Source organism: Antennarius striatus, chromosome 7 (genome assembly GCF_040054535.1).
Source record: "Antennarius striatus isolate MH-2024 chromosome 7, ASM4005453v1, whole genome shotgun sequence".
Lineage (NCBI taxonomy): Eukaryota > Metazoa > Chordata > Actinopteri > Lophiiformes > Antennariidae > Antennarius > Antennarius striatus.
In genome coordinates this window covers 22399405-22421674 of record NC_090782.1, presented here as the reverse complement: position 1 = coordinate 22421674, position 22270 = coordinate 22399405, and the positions used below count along the sequence as shown (strand labels likewise).

The window sequence follows — 22270 nt, the reverse complement described above, 5'->3', positions numbered from 1 at the left end:
CAAATGGAATTTACTGCGTAGTCATTTCATTTTGATTTATGTTCTTCAGTGTCATGCATGAGCTCCTTCGCAGCGAAATGCTTTTGGGGAAGACAAAATACATCTTAAATTTAGTAGTTTGGTCTTTTCAGAACCCAGAAACTTCTCACCTGAACTTTCAAACACCGTCTCCTGAATAGAATAAAATAAAGTGCATATCATTGTTAAATCATACAGGGCAGCCTTTCACATTAAAGGCCTGTTACGTCTCGGAGGTCAATCTCTCTCGATGTTTCCTGAACCTGAAAGGAGGGGAGAAAAAAAAAAAGGACTGATTGTCTTGCAAAAGTGCTTTGACATGCACTCACATTCCCAGTTTAATAACGTCATGGGACACTGGTGATAAATTCCCATGAGGATGATGTGAATCTACCTGGTGATGCACCGGTCCAGGAAGCAGCTGTTGGTGTTGTCCAGTCTGTAGACTCCAGAATTGGGTAGATCTTTACACTCCGACATGAACTTCTGCAGCTCAGTCGTCGGCACTCCGCTCTGCTGCTGTTGCTAGATGATCAAAGTGTGGAAAAATATGTAATATACTTAAATTTTAACAACTGCAATCAATAAAATATACGTTGCACATATCCAAATGGAGGGTTAGCTGTACCTTGATGGTGTCATAGGTGTCTGTAATGATTGTGATGAAGAGGCTGAGGACCATGTAGATGAAGAGCGACACAAACGTGTAGAGGTAGATCCTGCTGAACACGAACACCAGGCTGCTCTTCTGCCCCATGTTCTTAAAGGTGGGAAACATGTCGTCTCCGTTGATCAGGGAGAACAAGCACTCCGATGCTGTGTTTAACGTCCGAAACTTTAAAAAAAAAAAATGCAAAAGATTTATTCCATAAGTGGTGAAATGAGCAGAGGCCAAGTATTTCTGATTTGTCTTTTAGTTCCGTCAACCTTCTCGTGATACGGGCCCAGGACGACCCAGCCGCAGAAACAGTAACTGAGGTAGATGATTCCAGCGCAGCAGATGAATCGAATCACGTTTGGGAAAGCCGCCCTTAGTGTCAGGATGAGAATCTGGTAAAAAAAACAACAACATAGAAACAAAGTCAAGATTCATCCCGTCCTCAAAAAAGAAAAATATCATTGCTGTTGTATTTGTGATGGATAGAATCTTAATTTTAGCCAGCGTGGTTACATTGTACTTCCTGAAGTATCCCATGTAGCGGATGACCCCGATCCACACAAACATGGTGCCCATCCCGAGGAAGATGCTGCAGATGTCGTAGCTTGTGACAGCCTGAAACAAGCAGCGCACGTTCGTAAAGGTGACATTACGCCTTAGCTTCACTGTGCGACTTAAAAAAAAACCCCAATCCTTACCTTAGTCTGTATTTCTATCTTGAGGATGGAGCCAACGATGGTCAGCGTGTCGCTGACGATGATGAGGATATACCAACCATTTAAAAACTCCAACTTGTCTGACCATGGGACTTCTTTACCACCATACTCTCTGCAGTAGAGGGTGTACTCCTGTTTACAATTCATAGAAATACAGGTAGACTTGACTCCAGGGTGAAAGTGAAACTCAAATAAGAGACATGCAGATGCTTTTGACTGCAGGGGTAAATAATCCACCCAAGCAAATGTGTAAAAGAGCATTTTAGAACAGAACAGGCCCAAGAAGAAGAATTAACCTTAACTAATCATCCATAGGGGAAATGTGCATCATATGATATCACTAGAAGGGTTTTCTAAATTGCATTTTCTTTTTTGTGTGGAAAGGTCCAGTTTTGTTCAACAGTGATCCGCATCAGACATTTCTTCCTTCTTACATCCAAACTAGTAAAGTGAAATGCCAGAAATACTGTGTGTTTTATTATCAATTGAATACTCACAAACTGCAGCTGGATGCCGTTGATCACGGAGCGTGTGCAGAGGGTGAAGGAGGTGATGCACATTACAACGATGAGGCAGTCAAACAGCACAGTGAGGAAGATGTTCCTGGAATCTGAGAAACAAAAAAGAAAAGTCAGTCTCTTTGTAGAATCTGAAAATACTTTTCAGCACAGATTGAAAGTTTAGAATCTTGACTTTTAGACGTGGGTTTGAAGAAACGTGGGTGATTCCTTCAAACGTGGAGGAGAACTCACAAGCTCCGGTTACTTTCCAGTCTTTGCATTCATTGATGCTTACGTCATTGTCCAGGTCAACCTTTATCCTGCCGCTGTGAGCCTGGTTGTTGAAAGTGACCTGTCGAGCAGAAAACTTTGTTTAAGGGAGGAAGGGAATAAACGTCCACTCACACGGACTCTTACATTATCATTTTAACCAGTCTTTACAAAGCCTCGAGGAGAGAAGTAATCAGAGGTGTCATATCTCTGTTTTTAGCCCAAGTCTAAGGCGATCCGCTCAGCGTACCATAACTGTGAAGTCGTAGCAGTCTGGCAGTTCTCGGTGTCTCACTGTCTGTAAATTTATGGCCTTTATAACGAATGTGATCTTGACAGAGACCATCCTGGAAGGCAGATTAGGTACAATTGAACTGAAGGCTTTCACATCTGTCACAAGAACTAACAGAGGGTAGCGACTGATTTACAAACCTTTTAAAATGCAAGTCAAGATGTTGAAGTACTTCCTGGGATGATGAGTTACTCATCGGGAATACTTCCAGGCAATCTGTGAGATACAAACGGCGAGGAGACGATGTAAAACTGACCCTGACAAATGCTAAATGAGCTCATTTGAATCCAGTTGGCCTGAAATGTTGAACGTCAAACTGTGCAAAAAGTAATAAGCAATAAACATTACTTCCATTTCAAGAGCACTTTATTGTTTTAGAATGTGAGTTCATCACTTCCAAAAAACAACTTTTCATTTTTAGTGTAGTTTAGAGTATTTAATGTGCACACATACCCGTGTCCACCTCCGCATTGATTTCAAAGGTCTCATTTCCAGGGAAGATGGTACCGTTTCTGTAGAACTCCTGACACAGCGATAGGGGGGTGTAGAAACTGCCATCTTTCTTATAAGCGTGATTTCCGACTGTGATGTTTTGCAAATGTCCATACTGAAAATAAATAATGGAGATGCTGGGTATAGTAAAGTCAGGTGTGTTGACAATCTGGCGGCACAGCATGAAGTTAAAGCAGTTGAAGTGAAATGGATTTTACAGCTCGTTGCAGTCCGAGCAGAGACAAACTGATCGACTTAAAGGTCATATGTACAAAGTCCAATCCCATGACAAGCTGCTACCTATCATAAAAGCCTGTAAAGCTTTTTTTGCACGGATGAGCATGTGAAACTGTAAAATCCCAATCATGATTTGCTGCAGTGGAAGAGCAATAAGAGAAAAAAAAAAAAAACTCCTCAGGTGATCAGTCACATGCTCAAAAGAAACAAATATAAGCAAATATATATTATGGTGTCATGATACAGGAAAGCATTCAGCCACCTGATCCATGACGTATCCGATGTGATCATAAACGTCGGTCTGCCTGTAAACGGCGTACGTCTCGATGCTTCCATCGTAATCTTTCAAGAAGAGGTGCCGGAATGTCATCAGATTTTCCTCCTTGAACGTGACGACCATCTGGTTGCTCAGGCCGAAAGATATTAACTGAAAAGAGGAAAGAAGAAAGCATTTGTTACCCCCCAAAAACGGGTGGAACGACACATCAAACACCTGCTCTGAGAATACCTGGACGGTGATGATGGCGATCTTGACGATCTGCAGGATGAGTTTCCACGGCTTCCTGCCACGAGCGTGGTACTTCTCACAGGGATTCATGAAGTAGTATTTAATCTTCCTTCGCAGACACTCCACATTGTTGTTGTTATCCTCCACACACTGATGCCCATCTACCCACGGAGGGGGGTCGTTTCTCTCATACGCTTCATAGAATTCACTCGACTCCTCCATACCTGCAAGTAAATGAACAAATGGAACTTGTGTGTGAGGACAAATAGTGAGACAACCTCAAAGTGTATTCTAGGTGGTGTAGAACAAATATAAATGCAGTATAACTGCCTTCGAGGTGGGACAAACACAACTGACGTGCAAGAAATTATTGCTTTGTTTCAGACGTTTTGGCTGCAGTGTTTGTTTATGGGACTTTCTCCTGGGTGTTTGACGTCATTGCGATCAAAAGCTACACATTCACACACACACACACAAAAGAGAACACAAATGGAAAAGAATAGGAATTACAATTACTGCTTCTCATACAATAGTAATGTCCAAAAAACGACTTAATGGAGCAAAATACTTCCTTATTTGTTTTTTGTTTTTTCCTGAGCAATCAAAGAATCTAAAACTGTCGTTCTTCCAGTTCCTCAGATCAACAAGTAAATTGTTGACCACAACACAGCAGTGTTCAGTCACACACAGCAGCTCACATTCAGAAACACCTGATCGCTTTCCACCATCAATTATGAACAAGACCTGTTGTCGTGGAGGATGATAGGGCATTCGATCGCATCGATCCACTGAAAGCCATCACAGATCACGATATCGAACATTAATAAATTGTGTCGGTGGTCTGCTCACCTGAGTCCCGGACGAGGTCAACTTCATTCACGTCTTGTCGCATCCACCTTCTGTTATTTATTTTATTACTATATATTATTATTATTATTATTATTTTATTAACTCATTTGCTCTTTTCTTCCGCTGTTCAATAACCGTAATCAGGCTCGTTCAAACTTCCGGACTGCGGCTTGTCTTGTGAGCGAATCCCACAAATCTGTTTGTGACAGTCTCAGGTAACCAGCCTACGATTGCCTACGTCACACATCTTCTGGAATCCGATTGGCTTTCGGATATGTCAGTCAAATGTTTAGCGTAACCCTGTAACCATGGGAACCAAACATTCCACCGGATGAGCGAAGAGGATTTCAAGCTATTTTAGCTACCGGTAAAATTTATTTAATTATCTTTTAACTATTGACTTAATAATAATAATAATAAAATATTTGGATTTAAATGATATTTATCTCCGAGTGGCAACATATTCGATTCAACAAACGTTTACTTGCTAAACAAAACTACCGGTAGTGAGCGAGCAAGTATGCTAATTTGTGCTACATTGACTTTAGAACAGGATAGCAAAACAAGAACACCAAGAATACTAATTAAAGCATTAAGTTTAATTACAAAAAAAAAGAAAGTTAAATGTTATGTGACGTAATGTTCAATCCAATAAGCAACGACTCAAACATTTTGAGTCCTCCTTGCTAGCTGTGCATACATAAACAGTCCTTGAGTTAACCTGTGTAGCATTGCTGCTACTGGAAAGGTTTAATCTGTACTAAAATATGTTAATTTTCTATTCTTTTGCGTTACAAAGTAACAATTATTATGATATGAACAATTTAAGAGTCAATTGAAAAAAATTTTAGATGTTCATTTCTATATATTTATATAAATTTATATTTATAATTTATATATATTCATATAAATCTGATTCGAATAAATGCACTTTTTAATCAATTGCAGAAATGTTAGTGAAATGATTAATATTTTATCAGTTTGCTCTCATATTTTATCTTAGCTAATATTAACAGGTACAGTAATCCCAATTGCATGTATGTATTTGATCAAGAGTCAACCTTTACCTTGTCTGTACAAAGATGCACAGTTTGACCTCAGGTTTAACTTTAAAATCTCACACCACAATAAAATGATCTGGATTATTTACAAACTTTTACTGGCGTGTTTGTGTGTCTTTCATGTGGCTCTGCGGTGCACTGGCGTCGTACCCAGAGTGTACCCCTGCCTCACGATCCAAGTCTGCTGGGAAAGGCTCCAGCAACACACGACGGCGGAAGAAGCTGGTCCTGAAGATGAATGGATGATTTCACTCGAAGTCCATTCCTCTTTTCTGCAACAAGGGCGTATCACCTCCATTGAGATGTTTGATGTCGCTGATCTCCAACTCTCGTCCAAGACTTTACTTTGATGTTTTCATGACATTCAATCTTCAAGTGACATTTGAAGCTCACAGATCAAAGTAATATCTCCTTCCAAGTTGCTAAGATAAACCCTACTGACATGGCAGAAGCCATTCCAAAGAACAACCAGCTGTTGCAGCAAACGACCCGTCCAAACAGTAAGGACCAGCATACTGTATTTCTATTTCTTCAGCAGCATTCGACAGTCAATGGACTCAGTTTCCATAGCAACAGTGAACAACAAACAAAACAACAGTCTTCATTCCTGTTTAACAGGCCTCAGATTGTGTGCTTTGAGTAAAGATGGTTTTATTTATTATCATTCTCAATCAAACCACTGACAAGTCTGCGTGATAACAGTACCAATAATGTGTAATGAGAAACAACACCATTTTTTGCTGCTCACACATTAATGCATCAGTAAACAGAAAATAAGTGTATCAATTTTCTGCATGACTTATACTTTCAACAATGAAAAATAAAGTTCATCATTCTGTCCACAAGATGGCGACATTGCGACAATAATGATATTTCGGACGCTGCTCCGTCAGTGTCTGACGTGGAAATAGAATCTTTCGGTGGTGAATTTCGGTGTAAAACTTTGTTCTTGTCGTCAGACAGGTTGCTGCCTATTAAATTATATAAAACAGTGCAGGAAACAGTGCAGGAGGTGAGATGCCAAAAAAAAGTGAGTGCAATTATTCAAGTAAAGTAAATGTTAAATGCATATTTGAAGAGGAAGAACCATCCTGTTTCTATCCCCATGGGGAATTTTTTTTATTTGATTTTCATTGCATAATCAAATCAGGTCAATATAGTAGTCAAACGTCTGTTCACCGATTCTCCCAACTAGGCAAAAAGGCAAAAAAGACTTCTAAAAAGATTCCACCGGCACCACCACCTGAGGAAAAACCAGGTATGAATGTTTTTTTCCGCCCACTTGTTAAGTTGTGTTTCACAATAAATAAATTAAAAAAAAAAAACTTTTTAAATGTTGTATAACTTTTGAGTGTAATTATTTAATTTCAAATTTCAAATTAAAATTCATCAGCTTTATTGATTTGTCTGATAAGACAGATGTTTATAATAGATAAACCAAATGACAAAGGAAAAACAGAACTCGCTTTGAAGTAGGGGTGTAAAAAATGTCTTTGAGGAATTGGAGAAAGGATATTCCCTCTTCTGACGTGATCTTGAGCGTCCTGTTACATAGCCTTTGGACATGCACTCCAGTCAGCTGTGGGTCCCCATTGTCTTCATCTGGTTTACTGTCAACATACCAGCACTTAAACATAGTTTTGACCCAATGCAGGCATATCTATTTACTATAGATTATGTCATTTACTCCTGGGGCAGTTAAAGATCATGCCTTTAAAATAAACCTTAACCCAATCCTGACCTCAAACCTCGCCTAAAAGTCTTCTTCCTAAAATATAATACAGAAGGTTATGGATGCAGACGATTGGGATATTTAACTCACATTAACAGAGAAAGATAAAATCAAAACATAGAGCCCCTTAATGGGTCATTGCATTTTTCTATATCTCAAACAAATAAAAACATTAATGCCACGGTTGAGATAAAACTGACACGAGGAGTGTGTGTTTCTACTACAATGATCTGGCATGAAGCCTAAGTGGTGTGAGTGGGAAAAGGTGGACACACCCAGCTGGGAAGTGGTTACTTAAGCTGTGCTTTAGCATTCCCAGCGTTCCCTCAGCAACCTTCTGGAGAGGCTTTGAACAGAGAGGCCGCGAGCGGGATGAAAACTGTCATTATGGAGAACCATGTTTACTGTCGTATGTCCCGGACCGAGTCTGACTTTGATATGGAGGCGTCTGCAAAGACTGTTATAGGAAAGCTTTGTAGTGGTAATGGGTCCATCTACCGAGCAGTTTACGTCTGCAGTTCATGCAGGCCCATCTGCCGTTAGCATACTTGTAAGGTAGAAAATCATTTCTTTTTGGATGCTGCATGGATTGCATTTCATCCTGTGATGTCGTAGGGTGGTCCGCCCTGGAGGGAGGGGCAGGTGAAAGATCAGAGGCCTGTGTTTGATCTGAAAATTAGGGGCAAGGATAGGTGTAAAAACTCCTCAGGCAATGTAAGATTTAAAGTTAAGTCTATTCTGGGAATCTCAGTTGACCAGTGTGTTGCGTCTTCATATGTTCATTTTTTTCTGCCATCACTTCATCTAATGGATGAAGCTGTATGAAAACCTGAACCTGAACTTTAAACAGCTAACAGGAGAGAAAAGAAGACAAGCTAACCTTTCAAATCCAGGTCAACTGAAAAAGAAATTCCAACTTGTTATATATTTTTTTCACATACTAATTGTGAACCCTCTCACCAAGATCATCCCGATGATGTCTTACCCTTGATCGTGACATCAAACACCCAGGAGCTCTTCGGTTGCCGTGCCGATGATGACGTCACAGAGGAGAATCCTTACAAGCTGCTTAAAAAAGATGACATCCTACAGGACATACAGACGAGGGCTGCGGTGTCGGACTTCAGCCCCATCAAGCAGACTGTGCTGGTGAGGTGATCCAGTAATAAAATGCATTAAATATAGAATTAATCTTACATCACATCTGGACTTAACAAAGAGAAAGGTGATGAATATATACAGTAATAGATCAACGTAAAGTGAGAGAGTGTTCGTGCTTCAGGTGAGATCATGTGACCTCTTAAATTTTTGGTTTTGTTGTGTCTGAAGTAATACCAGCTGTCTTATTCAGGATCTGGACAGAGATTTATTTATTGATTGATAACTGCTAATCACACATGTGTCTTCCTGTATAGGACTACCCAGAGGAGGAGCTCCTGCTGGTTTATGACAGAGACTACACCTACAATTCCAACTTCTACCTGGTGATCACGCCAGAGACCAAGAACAGACTCTTCAGTGTAAACACACACTAGATTTTATTTTGTTGTAAATAAAAAGAAAAGGTAATAAACTTCTGATGTAATGCTTTATGTTCTTCATATGCTCTCAAACCTTTCTGTTTTTCTGCAGCCCCCAGAAACAGAGAAACCAGAAGAGGAGGATGAATGCAGTGGACCCCCTAAATCAAAGCCATGGGTATCTCTTGGAAGCGAACTGGAAATAGACAACGAATCTGTCAAAACGATCAGACCAAAGGTAGTGCGGTAAAAACCACATCAGGCACATAAAAAAAATGCTATTTTCCTTCATTTCCCTTTTCTTTCCCTTTGTCCTCAGCTGCAGTACAAGTTATCCAGACTGCAGAGGAAGTTTGGTGCACCAGTCAGTTTTTCAGACCAAGACCCTGCGCGTGCTAAGAATAGCTACGCCGAGTACGACCCCTACGAAGACAGCAGATTCAGCATCAAGCAGATGGAGAGGGACTGCGGGGTGCAGGCGGTTCACAGGGTGCAAAGCCTCACCACTCAAACACAATGGTACGCCAGCAAAGCTGGAGCACAAATGAATCTGTTCTCTGTAGAGCGGATCCTTTGTGCCTTACACTCAGAAGATGCACATTATATCCATGGAATAAAATCCACCTTATACACCATATATCAGAGTCTCCACTAATGCATTGCATATTTATTTTCTGCCCACTTTTTCAGGATCATTAAGAGAAATATGTTCACCCAGTACATTCCAAGAGAGTTCAGTGATGAAGACAAAGAGAAAATCCTCCAGTCTGAGAGTCTGAAGAATTTTTGCATCTCTGTGACACCCGGGTAAAAGCATGCGCTAGCAATTCCTCATTCTGCTTCCTAAGTGACTTTAAAATTTAGAGGAGAACTGATATCTGACCCAAGCTCACGCTTTACCGTACTACACATTCATATTCTAAAGGACGCTGAGGAGAAAAATGTCTGCTTTTCAGGGTTCTCCAAGTCCTTCAGCAAGAACAACTCATGAACATTTTCTCCGACGACTGGAGCGATCTGGAGACAGAAGCCGATGACGGCGACTGGTCGACAAAGATTTCTGAAGGTCTGATGCTCCATCAGGTCTTCAGAGACCAGAAGAACACAAAGGACAAGAAGATCAGCTGCATCACGTGGCATCCTACCATCTACGGTACGAGACTCTTTAGCTACTCAAATACCATGATGTCATCAATAATCTCCGTTCAGTTCTTGGTGTAAAATCCATTATTTGTATCAGATTTCTTCAGTTCATATTTCAGAACAAATGTGATCGATATTGATATTGAGTACATGGTTTTATATGTCTATTATAACACAAACCTTAAAAACGTTGAAGCTGTACACTGATGATTAAGGAGTTACTCTCACTTCAACTCTTAATCTATTGTGGCAGCAGTACAGCTAAATAAGATAGCTAACTAAGTAGCTTTCATCTGTATTTCTGCTGCTTGGCAGTGCACAAACTGTTTGCTGTGATGTATTTTTTTTTATGTGATAGGTGTGTTAGCTGTGGCTTTGACAGCGAAAAAAGATGAGCAGTCGAACGAGTCCAGGATTTCTCCTGGCAGACCCTCACTGATTTGTTTCCATAGCTTCTCTAACCCCTGTGACCCCCAGGTATGGAAATTACATGATGGGCTGTCAGAGTCAAAGTTGATAATGGAGGAGTTTAAAAAAAAAACCCCATGGAGACGCTTTTGTGTCTCACTGACAGCTTAAAGGCAAATTCTGTTCTTATCATTTCTGTTCCAGACACAATTTTCTCTGACAAATGGCTGTAAAATAAGGATTTGCTTTGCGTCATTGTCTCAGGATTATTATTATTATTATTTTCTCTAGGAAAATTTGAGAAGCTCTATTGATTTGATCTGGGCTTTTCAATCAATAGAGCTGCGTTGCTAAAAATCACTCATAAGGTAATATGAGTTGTGGATGAAGTGTGCCTCCATTGGTGCTTCGGTTTCACCATCTGCCTGAGCGGTGGTCAAAGTGGCAGAGAGGAAACCAGATACGTCAGATAATGGAAATAATTATATTTATCTAGTCTGGGCAGTGTTTAGTTCACTATTGCCCCTAATTTAAACCCCAGGGGATTTAAAGACGATGCTGAAAAGCTGTAACCCCATCCTGCCTCTCCTGGGTCTTTTACCCCTCTTGCCTAATGAAATGGAATCTACTGTTTGCATTTGGTTTTGTGGATTAAAAGATGAACGTCATATGGAGAGATGAGAATAAACGAACACTTGGTATGTCTATGTACTTTTGAAGTCTAATATTTCTGCCTTGTGTCTGTGGCTTTCTGTCTTCTTTGCAGCTGCTGCTGGAGTGCCCAGATGACATTTTTGCGTTTGAGTTCTGCCCCACCGATCCAAATATTATTGTTGGCGGCTGCGTAAATGGCCAGGTACTGACTCGATCTGGTTTATCTCTTCATTTGCTGCCTAAGTTTCGTTTGCTACCTCGGCACTTTCAAAATAAAAGTGATTAAGAATAAATGTGATGAATCCGATATATTTTCAATCGCGTTCACATCTTTTAAATCCCTTTTTTTGATTTTGATTACATTTCTTTGTATTTGATACACGATTGATTGATTGTATCTCACTGTTGTTGTCACAGGTTGCATTGTGGGACATTTCTGCTCATGTCACACACCTACAAGCACCGCAGGCTGGAAGTAAAAAGGTTTCTGTCAACACCGACACACTTGTAAGCGCTCACATCCTGTCCCTATAATGTACACACTGTTGATCTAGTGACACACGGTGTTCCCTGTCTAACTTTTGTTACCTTACGTGTGGTATCAGTTACTATAGTTCTTTTGCGAGCGATGATGTCAGCTCGGTTTATTCAAACGTGGGCCCTCGGTGTGGTGGAGCACGCGGCTGGACTCTTCGTATGACAGAGTGAGATGATGAAACATGGACTCCTGGGTTCCCTCCTCATCCTCACCCTTTCATTAGATGGGAATGCAGTGGTGTAATGGTCCTTTTTGAACTAGCCACAGCTGTCAAAGCTATTTCCGCAAACCCGCTAATGCCAAGCCTGACTCAAAGCACGGTTGTGTCATTTTCGTGACCCCCACTGCAAGAGCATCTTGTTATGGCTCTTGCAAAAAACCCACATAGAGCAGTATGTGTACTGCATTGAAAATACTGAAACCACAGAGTAAACTAATATTTAATGGTATGTGTGCGCTATTTAAATCTGATTATGAACTGTAATAAAAAAAGATGCACAGAGAGAGGTAAAAGGGACAAAAACCAGCACTCAGATTTAAATGAACAGTTAGTTTGTCCATTAAATCCACCGTTTCCTGTCGAGACATCCAGACATCCAAATATTAAACCTTTTCTGCCGCTCAAAGTCTGACCTCCTTCCTTTCGGCCGCTGTGTTTAAATAGACACGTATGCCCCCATCATCCAGCCCCCATTTGCTTTGTGTGTTTTTATTACCTCGACAAGAACAGCTGTCTCCATCCCAGTTCTTGCTGCTTCCTTTCATACTTTCCCCTCTCCCACCCTCCGTACCTCCCTCCATTCTCTCCGTGCTTGTTTGCTCTTCATTCTCCAGAGTCAACAGCATCAGCTCAGGGACTCCAGCTGTTACACAAGTCCTCCATCCTCCACCGTATAGAAGATAACACCCGGGCAAATCAGATCACTCCTCTCCCTTTTGTTTGCAGTGCAAGCAGCAGCCGTCGTATCTGCTTATCTGCTAAAAGTCTTTATTGCCACTTCGAGCGGTGTGAAAGCTGTGCTCAACAACACCTGTTGCTACTGTAGCCTATCAGATAAATGTAGAATAAAAACCCTGTAGTAGGTTGATTTATGGGTACACAATGCTATCAAGCGAGCTACGAGGTTTTAAACCTTTCTTTCTTTACTTTGTTAAGTACTCAACTGTGTGCTGCAATAAAGGCATTATAATCACTTACTAATGGTCCGGCATGTGGGATTTAGGATCTTTAATTGACAACAAATTCATTCTTGAATATGTTTTAATCCCTGTGTAATCGCTCAAAACACAATCACTCTGCTTTCATGCATTTTATGTTTTTCTACGCTTTTCTATCCCAGAATAAACAAACCAAACATCTCCTCTAAATGGAGCTTTCCGTATTTTTTGACAAGTCCTACAAGGTTCAAGAGAAAAGAACCTTTTTTTAAAATTTAATTTCGTAATCCCCAAAGGGAAATTAAGAGCACACTTTAGTTAGTCCATTAGTTTGTACACAGCCCCTGAACAAACAAACACACACAGGGGGCTTGTACGCAGGAGGTAGAGTAGAGCAGGAAGCGGGAGCGGGAATCGAACCGCCGATCTCTGAACATTGGACGACACGCTCTAACGCACGCTCTACCACTATGGTTTACAGTGTGTGAATACCTAGCAGGGTCGTTGTACGATGTCTGGTCACCGTCGCGTAACACCGTTGTGTTTGGATTGTCAGAGATCACTGTACATTCTGCTTCTTTTGTGTCCAACCTCCCACCAGGACCTCGATGATAACCTGGAGAAAAAGACTCCTGTTGTGCGCTGCTGTGGGCTTTCTGCCTTAGAGAGCAGACACAAAGCCCCGGTTACCGACATCCACTGGTTGCCACCGACATTTGAGGTACGCAGACCATCGTCAGATCTCCTGAAATAGAACAGCGAACGCTAAAGACACTTATTTCCTGACCTTTTTCCCATCCCAGGTGCTTTGTGAAGGTGCTAAATGCTCCCACAAGGTTAAACCATATTTTTTTTATGTGGCCTCTCTTTGTTAACAAAAGCCGTTTCGTGTGACGACCCAGGAGAACTCTCAGCAAAACATTGTCAAACCTTTTCGCATTCCCATGTTTCTATCTAATGTAAACACTGCGGAACATTTTCCAACATACCAAAGGCAGCAAGAGTACATTTCATTCCTGTACACCTAAGACTCGAAGTGAAAATAAACACGAAACGCCACACAGTCAGGTCTCTTATTGCTCTAATGATTGCTATATCTGGTTTTAGAATTTCTTATCTGGCTAAGGTTAAAAGTCACTTGAATTAAACAATATCAACAGGAGATTAGGCCCCTGGGGTTCCAGGAGGCACCAAGCTTATACATAAATATACAATTATTGGCATCCTCCAATAATTGCATGTTCGTCTCATATTGTCACTTTAATGATGAAATAAGACATTTTGTATCAGGATAAATAAATTAGTCGAGCATCTTGAGGAACCCTTTTTCCAACCACCTGAATGGATGCTAGTTGATTTTCTGATTCTTTTTCTCTCTCTGTTCAGATGAGCAGGACGGGCCTAGTGGTGGAGAACAGGTTAAACATTTCAGTTCAGATCATCTCCTGCTCACCGGACGGGTAAGGTCGCACACGGAAAACATGCAAGTAAACATTCAAGAGTTCATTTATCAAATGTATTTACAGTTTGACAGATTTAAACTTACATCTGCTAGATTAAAGTCATAAGGTCTGCAGGTACTACTGTTTGTGTGTGTCCCCCGGTAGCTTTCTGATGCTCTGGGACGTGCGAGTGCAGAAACAGTTGAGCCAATCAGCCGTGGATAGGAATCCCCAGTCGACGACTTCCGGCGCCCCCGACACTTTCAAACACCTGGACCGGACATGGAAACCTCTGATCAAGGTTTTAGGCTGCATTTTCAACATGAAAATAAATCAATTTATTTAAATTCGACATTTCATTTCTTTAGATTCCAAATCTCTACAAATCTGTTTGGAACGTTGTTTAATCTGTCAGTTCTTCAGACGTCAAACGTCATCTCCTTCTGTTGTGGTGTGTCAGGTTTCCTTTGCCAGGATCGATACCAGTGGGGAATACACTCCCTTGAAGTTCAGCCTGGGACACGACACCTGCGCTGGTAATAATACGGGTCCGGCCACAGGTGAGCGATTCTCGCCTTCAGGCGACCTCGCTTTATTTGTTTCTGTCTGTGGCAGCGCCTCGCCCTATTCCCTTCGGTCACCCACACAAATAACAGTTAACCAAACACAGATTTGTACAAATAACCACTGTCTGGTTTTAGTTTTGGATGCCAAGCAACTTAAGGCCACTTGCTTACCAACAAAACAAATTGTCAAGTAAAGGCACATCGATGTTTAGTCACACCTTTAAACGCAAAAACCTATGATGCAAAAACAGCCGTTACAAACACAACCATCCCAGTTTGTCAATCTCAAATGTCTGCAAGGATTTTCTTTTATCTTCTTCTTCTTTTTTTGGGGGGGAGGATCTTAGATTCTCAAATTCTGCTTTGGATGGTTGAACACAGTGATCATTGGGGCAGGGTTCACCTCGCCTCCAGGTACTCTCATTCTCCGCCCGTCTCCCTCTTCTCTCCTCTGGTTTCATAGCACTTTATTAAGTGTTACTTCCAAGACAAGGCCCTCATAGTTGCAGAGCATTAACCTTGCTGACTGTCAGCTCTTTGCAATATGCTGCTCAGGCTCCTCGAAGGCTAGAAGATGATCGTGTGTGTCCTGCTGGTCAAGAAGAGACTGGTCTTTGTCTGGATGAAGGTCCATCCATAAACACAGCTTTGAATGCTGGCGGTTATGGAATTAATATGTTCGCTAACTGAGTTAATAAATATGCCGTTTTTTTTCCAGCTACCCTGTTATTAAAGTTTTAATAGCTGACATTGAATCTACGCCGATCTAAATCTTTTCTCTGTGGCTTTTATCTTGCACCTTAAAACAGTTGCAGCCATCGTAGGAAAGCTCCACTTTCGTGGGACGTAGAAACAGATGAGCGACGGCGCGTCGTCGCAAAATTGCGTAAAATGTCTACAGGTGCAGCTGTATCGTCTGTCTCTTTATCTTTACACACATCTTAACTGGGGGAGAGTGGATTTAGGAGATGTGTGAGCGGGTAATCCGATCCGACCTTGAGAAACTAATCCAGCAGAGGCTTGATTGGGAGCAGGCCGCTGATCGGCGGGTGTGAACAGATAGTCCTGCACTGTCCCTGACAGACCATCAGGCCTTTGTGATGGAAAATGACTCTACCATCACAACCAGTCCTGCCTATCTCAACCGTCCCACCCTTCTCCCTTACCGGCCCCCCTCCCTCCCTCCTCCTTCTCAACACAATCCTCATTCCCACCTCCACCTCTTTTCTTTCCCACTCCACTCACATCCCCTTTTACCAGCCCATTCACTTCGGCTGTACCCCCTCTCCACCGCCCCCTCTTTTGTCCTTCTGTCATCTTGTTCATGGTCAGATTACAGAGCAGGCTACACTAATGCCACTGTTCAATCTCTTTCCTTGCCATACATTGAATCAGAAATACATGTAATCGTTTTTTTTTTTCATGTTATGTATGTTTCATTCCTGGAACATCAGGTGTATTTTGAAATTCTTCCCTTATTACATTTTCCTTTGGTTTTAAATGTGTGAGTTTTTTTGGGATGTACATGTTTGCCCCTCATGAGGTTCTACTGACTTTCTTGCTCGTCTGAGAAAAGCCCATGAATGTTACAATTAGTTGTTAATTCCCGCACCTTCCTTACCCCCCCTCCCGCTGTTTTCTATGGTAGAAAAACCAGTTGGAAGTGGGTATAGATCAGAGCTCCTCCCAGACTACAGCCGGCTCCGAGTGCCCTCGGCTAAAACTCTACAAACCCTCGAAGATGCCAACATCAAGCTCTGTATCGGGACCGAGGTAAATGTTCTTACAGTAATGAGCAGTACCGTGTTTCAGTACAACTCCTGTCTGACTTTAATAATAAGTATTTAAGTAGTAATAAAGTAATCCGTTTCTCTTCTTATCTTTATTTATTCTTAAACAAAAACACAATCAGTTTCAAATTTCAGAATCCAACCGTCTAATAATCTAATCCATTAACAGACCCAAAAATATGATTTTTTTTTAAAACCTGTTGGAAATACCAATTCTACAGTCCGCTGCATCTTTGAGTAAGAAAATCCTCAACAAAAAAAAAATCTGTGTTGAAGGGCCGTCATTAAGGGCCCACCTTTCCCTGACGTTATTCTGTATTTACATGAGGAGCATCTTCCCAGTCGGGCCCTCGGTATGACCCGCTCATCACCAACAATGCATCAACGACTCTGCAGCGTTTGGATCCATTCCAACACCAAAAGTGGAAATTGTAACCAAGAGCGAAGAGCTTGGATTATTTTAGCCTCGCTCTTGTGTACACACACACTCCTCATGTGTACACATACTTGTGTGTTGTCATGGCAAGATGGATTAGGTCTGAAGTGAATGGGCGATGAGTCGAGTTTGTTATTGTCTTCAAAAGACTAAGTTTACTTGGTAGAACCTGCAGAATCTGTGTGAGAGAAATCAGGCGTTTCCAGGATTACTCCTTGCTTCCTCGTTCTGTTATGTGTTTGTTTTTACCTCTAGATCGGGGAGACTGTTTTCATCGACTGGAAAATGGAGAAAGACGACTCTGGTCGGCTGCGCAGTGAGTATTCTGCCATGTGACTATTAGAGTGATCTGAAAGCAAAATAAACCTGCAAATCTTATATTCTTGACCGGCCAAAAACCTCAAAGCTCGACTGACCACGAGCCAAAGGAGGCCGGGGTGTGGTTTGTTTTCGTTTGAGTTAGTTCTAATGTTAACCACAACAGTAATGGAAGTCCTGAGTGAAAAAGAAGCAGTCGGTTGAATCACGAGAGCAAGTTTGTCTAAACCAACATCACGGTATTTGGTTTTGCCGATGCCACATATAATAATTGTTCTATTAAAGTATTGCCTCGTTTCACTTCCTGTTTCTCTCAGATACTGGACCCCTTCACTGTTTTAACATCCATCACTCGTGTGTGAACACGGTGCAGCGATCACCCTTCTTCAAAAACGTCGTTCTGACGATTGGAGGGTATAACTTTGCCATCTGGAAGGAAAGAATCATGGTAAGGCCACCGGTCCCTACAAACCCTCATAGATTAAAATCAGACGAATAAAGGCGTCCTAGAATTTAAAGTGTTAATCATCAATATTCAACTCAATGTTTCAACCCCCCAGCACGGCCCCATCATCCTGTCACCGAGCTCCCAGCAGCTGTACACCACGGGGTGCTGGTCCCCATCCCGGCCGGCGATCATCTTCACGGGGAAGGAGGACGGCAGCATCGAGGTGTGGAACCTGAACGAAAAGACCAACGAGCCCGTCTACGTTCATTCACAGGCCTCCGAAGCCAAGATCACCAGCATCAAACCCTGGACCGCCTCCCGTGAGCCCTTCACCTCCTGCTTTAGTAACAAAAACAGATAAGATTGGGTTCAAGATAATCAAAATAGGTTAAAATAAGCCACCAAGTTGAATAAATAATTGCCTTAAAGGATTTGAATAATCTCCCTTGTTATAAAAGAGTTCCAATCTATGAAACTTGTTTCTTTCTTGTATTTTCTTCTCACAGCAAAGCAGCATTTCCTGGCTGTGGGAGATGACAAAGGAGCGGTCAGCGTGTTACAAATCCCAAAGGCACTCTACCGCCCCTCCAAAAATGAGGTACTGTAATTCAATCCAGTCGTATCTTTTGCACTCACTTTTAATTTTTTTTTTTTTTAGTCATTAGTCATATGCAAAGAGAAATAAAGATGTGAAATAATCTTTCTTTCATGCTTGCCTACAGAAATCAAGTGTGGAAAAATACTTTGAGCGGGAGGAAAACAGGCTGAAGAACATTTCCAGCAAAAAGGAATCACCGGCAACACAGAAGAAGGAAGCTGGAGAACCCAGGATGAGAACGGTGAGCTGACTGTAATCAGCCGATGAACAACCCAATAAAAAGGCATCAGTGAACCAAGGAAAACAAAGAAAACGACTGATGAATTATTGTTCCACCTGTATAGATATATTCCAAATATACAGAGCAAGAAGGACAAATACGGGGGTGGGGGTGGCTCAGCGGTAGATCGGGCGGTAGAGCGGGTCGTCCAATGTTCCAAGATCGGCGGTTCGATTCCTGCTCCCGCCTAGCCACTTTGGAGGGTGAGCTGACAGGGGTGGGTGTCAGCTCACCTCCCGAGCACTGCCAAGGCGCCCTTGAGCAAGGCGCCGTCCCCTTTACAAGTTACTCACTGGCATTTTGCTACATTTCAGGCTTTAAACTTAAAGATAAAAAACTGAAAATATTTTTCAAGAATCAACAACATGTGAAACACAGTCGTGAAGTGGAACCAAATTTATCCAACATTGTATATTGTGTTTACAAATAGAAAACTGAAAAGTAGGATGTGCAAAAGTATTGGCCCCCTTTGAGTTAATACTTTGTTAAACCTCCTTCTGCTGCGATCACAGCCGCAAGTCTTTTTGGGTATGTTTTTATAAATTTTGCACATCTTGAGACAAAACTATCTTCCCATTCCTCCGTATCAAACAGCTCAAGCCTTAAGGTTGGATGGAAATCGTTTGTGCACAGCAATTTTTAGATCTCTCCACAGATGCTCTATTGGATTGAGGTCTGGACTTTTGCTTGGCCATTCTAACACCTTTATATGGTTAGTTTTAAAACATTTCATTGTAGATTTGAATTTATGTTTAGGATTATTGTCCTTTTGGAAGGTGAACCTCCGCCCCATCCTCAGGTCTTTTGCGGACTCCAACAGATTTTCTGCGAGAATTGCCCTGTATTTGGCTCCATCCATCTTCCCATCAACTCTAACGATCTTCCCAGTCCCTGCTGAAGAAAAGCAACCCCAGAGCATGATGCTGCCACCACCATGTTTGACGGTGGGGATGGTGTTTTCAGGGTGATGTGCCGTGTTACTCTTACGCCAAACATAACATTTCGCATTCAGCCCATAAAGTTCAACTTTGGTCTCATCTGACCAGAGCACCTTGTTCCACATGTCATCATGTGGCTTCTTGCAAAATCCAAACGGGCCTTTTTATGGTTTTCTTTCAGAAATGGCTTCCTCCTGCCACTCTTCCATAAAAGCCAGATTTATGTAGAGTACTACTAATAGTTGTCTGATGGACAGACTGTCCCACCTCAGCTGTGTATGTCTTCAGGTCATCCAGCGTGATCATGGGCCTCTTGGTTGCTTCTCTGCTTAGTTTCCTCCTTGTTTGGGCTAAAAGTTTAGAGGGACAGCCAGGTCTTGGTAGGTTTGCAGTGGTTTTATGCTCTCTCCATTTTGATATTATTGCTCACACAGTGCTCCGGGAGAAGTTTATATTTTGTGAAATCTTCTTGTATCCCATTCCTGCTTTGAACATTTCCACAACTTTATCTCGGACCTGCCTGGTGTGTTCTTTGGTTTTCATGATGCTGTTTGTTCTCCAGTGTTCCTTTCATAGACCTCTGAGACCATCACAGAGCAGGTGCATTTAAACAGAGACCAAATGACACATAAGTGCACTCTGTTTGTCATTGTTAGTCATTTAGGTCAACATTGGATCATTCAGAAGTCATCAGGGAACTTCTGGAGTCCATTAGCTGAGCTGAGAAAACAGGGGGGCCAATACTTTCACAAGGCACTGTATATATGCATGTACCTACTCACCTGTGTGTAGAGTGGATTCTCAATTCCTAATTCTGGATTCTTCGGGGATTAATAGTTAAAAAAAACCCCCAACACAGATCTTTGATCAAGTGTACCCAATATACTTTAGATTCATTCACCCCTGAAGGGTTGTTGGTTGGTTGATGTAATGTAGAAAAAAGCTAAGTGTGATGATTTCTCTCCTCACACTTGATCCAACTGGTAGAGGTCAACAGCCTGACAGTGAGATCTACCAAACGTTTTCTTTGGCCCTGCTAAAAGTCCGTACATCAAGATTGACCCTGGAAATCTAGAGGCCATTCCACCTCCTCTGTGTCCTCTGCTTAGTCCCCATTTCTCTTCCCAACTCCCTTCCCTCATGTTTAATTCATCCAGATCGGTATTTGATCCTTTGCTCCAGGGAGAGTATAATTATCGACAGCCATTGCCCGGCAGTCTGTTTGCTAAGTATGGAAGCTGGATCATTTAGAGGGCAGTCGTGAGAATAACCGTGATTACAGAATATTATCATTTGACAAACACTCTGCCTCTGGTTAAAGGAGATGTCAGAAGGAAAATTTATCAAATAAAACTCAGGAAAAGTAGGACTACTCAAAGTGATGAAGACTATCATGATACAGAGTTGTACTCCCATCTCAAGCATCCCAGCAGGCCTCTCCTGAGGCCACCGTTTCCTGTATTTTATTATGGAGGAGACTTTTCCGGTTGCCCTACCTAAGTGTGACCAACTTCTTTTCATTCATGACTCTTTTGTCTGTTTTGAACCACAGGAGCCCGAAAAACCTGCAAAATCCAATGAAGAAAATGAAGAGGAATACAGGAAGGAATACGAGGAATATCTGGTGATGGAGGAAATCTGCTGTTAAAGGCACAACAATAACAATGATATCCAGGGTTTATAGCATAGTGTATAATAAAGCGGTTCAGCTACAACAGGAGTCGGCAACCAACAAATCGGTGGGTGTGTGATGGGCCATGGATCCCAGAAGGAAAAGAGAAAGCTGATGAGAACAGAGGATTCAAGAAAGAATGGACCGAATCATTGTTTTTCACTGACAATGTGGAAGGATTGCTTGCATGTTTGCTTTTTCAAGGAGAAGCTGTCGAACACCAAAAAAAGTAATGTGGAAAGACACTCCCAGGGAAGGCAGTTGGGATTGACCACCTAGTTGGGATTAAGAGAAAAAGTGTGATTTCAGTACTACTGGAAAAGTTAGAGGAGCGCAAAAATACATTTAAGAAGTGGATTGCATCTCCAAACTCCAGTACCGTGTTGCACCCCGAGAGATAATAAAGAAAAATAAAGATATACCTCTTTCTGCGAAGACAGTGAAGGAAAGGACAAACAACGTCACCTATCAGCAAATCAAGGACATTAATTCAACCTCAACCTACTCAATTGCCTGCGATGAGTTGTGTGATGTGATCGATACTGAACAGACTGCGCTGTTGTTCAGGTGTGTAAACTCCGATGGGCAGCGGAGAAACTCATCATGTATTTATAGCCTACTTAGTCATTTTGACAGTAGGATAATACACACTTACAGTCTGTGTTGCTTTCATATAAGACTTAGAATTTTTTGCAGCTACCGACAGATTTTATTTTTGTTATTTGGGTCCAATTCGGCTCTTTGAACATTTTGGGTTGTCGACCCCAGAGCTAGAATCTGCTAGTAGACTTGTCGCCTCTGCCTCTTGCAATAAATCCCTGTCTGGCTTCTGTCCAATCACGGGTTAGACTCAACTCTCTGTCCAGCTTTATGGACTCCTATTAGTTTCACTCCTTCTCTGGGAGAAAATAAGGACGCGTCAGAGAGCTGGGTCCACTTCAGGTCACGATCAGTCCAGCAAACCTATAGTCACAACTGACAGCCTGTATTCTCCTGGAAAACAAGGGTGCAGGGATGGGGGCAGGAGT

At 41.8% G+C, this 22270-nt stretch overlaps 2 protein-coding genes across 2 annotated transcripts; one reads left to right on the top strand and one right to left on the bottom strand.

Annotated features, from left to right (window-relative positions):
* Positions 1-143: 143 nt before the first annotated feature.
* mcoln3b (mucolipin TRP cation channel 3b) lies at positions 144-4873 on the bottom strand. Its single transcript, XM_068319051.1, has 14 exons — positions 4541-4873; positions 3692-3915; positions 3446-3610; positions 2908-3061; positions 2595-2670; positions 2413-2509; positions 2145-2244; positions 1890-2002; positions 1375-1524; positions 1190-1291; positions 946-1068; positions 647-853; positions 413-543; positions 144-281 (listed from the first exon to the last, which is right to left on the bottom strand). Exons 1-14 carry the CDS (start codon positions 4581-4583, stop codon positions 242-244), a joined length of 1725 nt encoding a protein of 574 aa, XP_068175152.1. The 5' UTR covers positions 4584-4873; the 3' UTR covers positions 144-241.
* A 2695-nt stretch (positions 4874-7568) lies between these two features.
* On the top strand, positions 7569-21940 carry dnai3 (dynein axonemal intermediate chain 3). The gene is made up of 21 exons (XM_068320414.1): positions 7569-7584; positions 8298-8482; positions 8749-8853; positions 8966-9091; positions 9173-9372; positions 9544-9660; positions 9810-10006; positions 10355-10473; positions 11171-11260; positions 11476-11565; positions 13356-13475; positions 14141-14214; positions 14362-14497; positions 14657-14756; positions 16411-16535; positions 17244-17304; positions 17624-17754; positions 17867-18074; positions 18261-18352; positions 18477-18593; positions 21123-21940. Exons 1-21 carry the CDS (start codon positions 7569-7571, stop codon positions 21216-21218), a joined length of 2505 nt encoding a protein of 834 aa, XP_068176515.1. The 3' UTR covers positions 21219-21940.
* Positions 21941-22270: the final 330 nt, after the last annotated feature.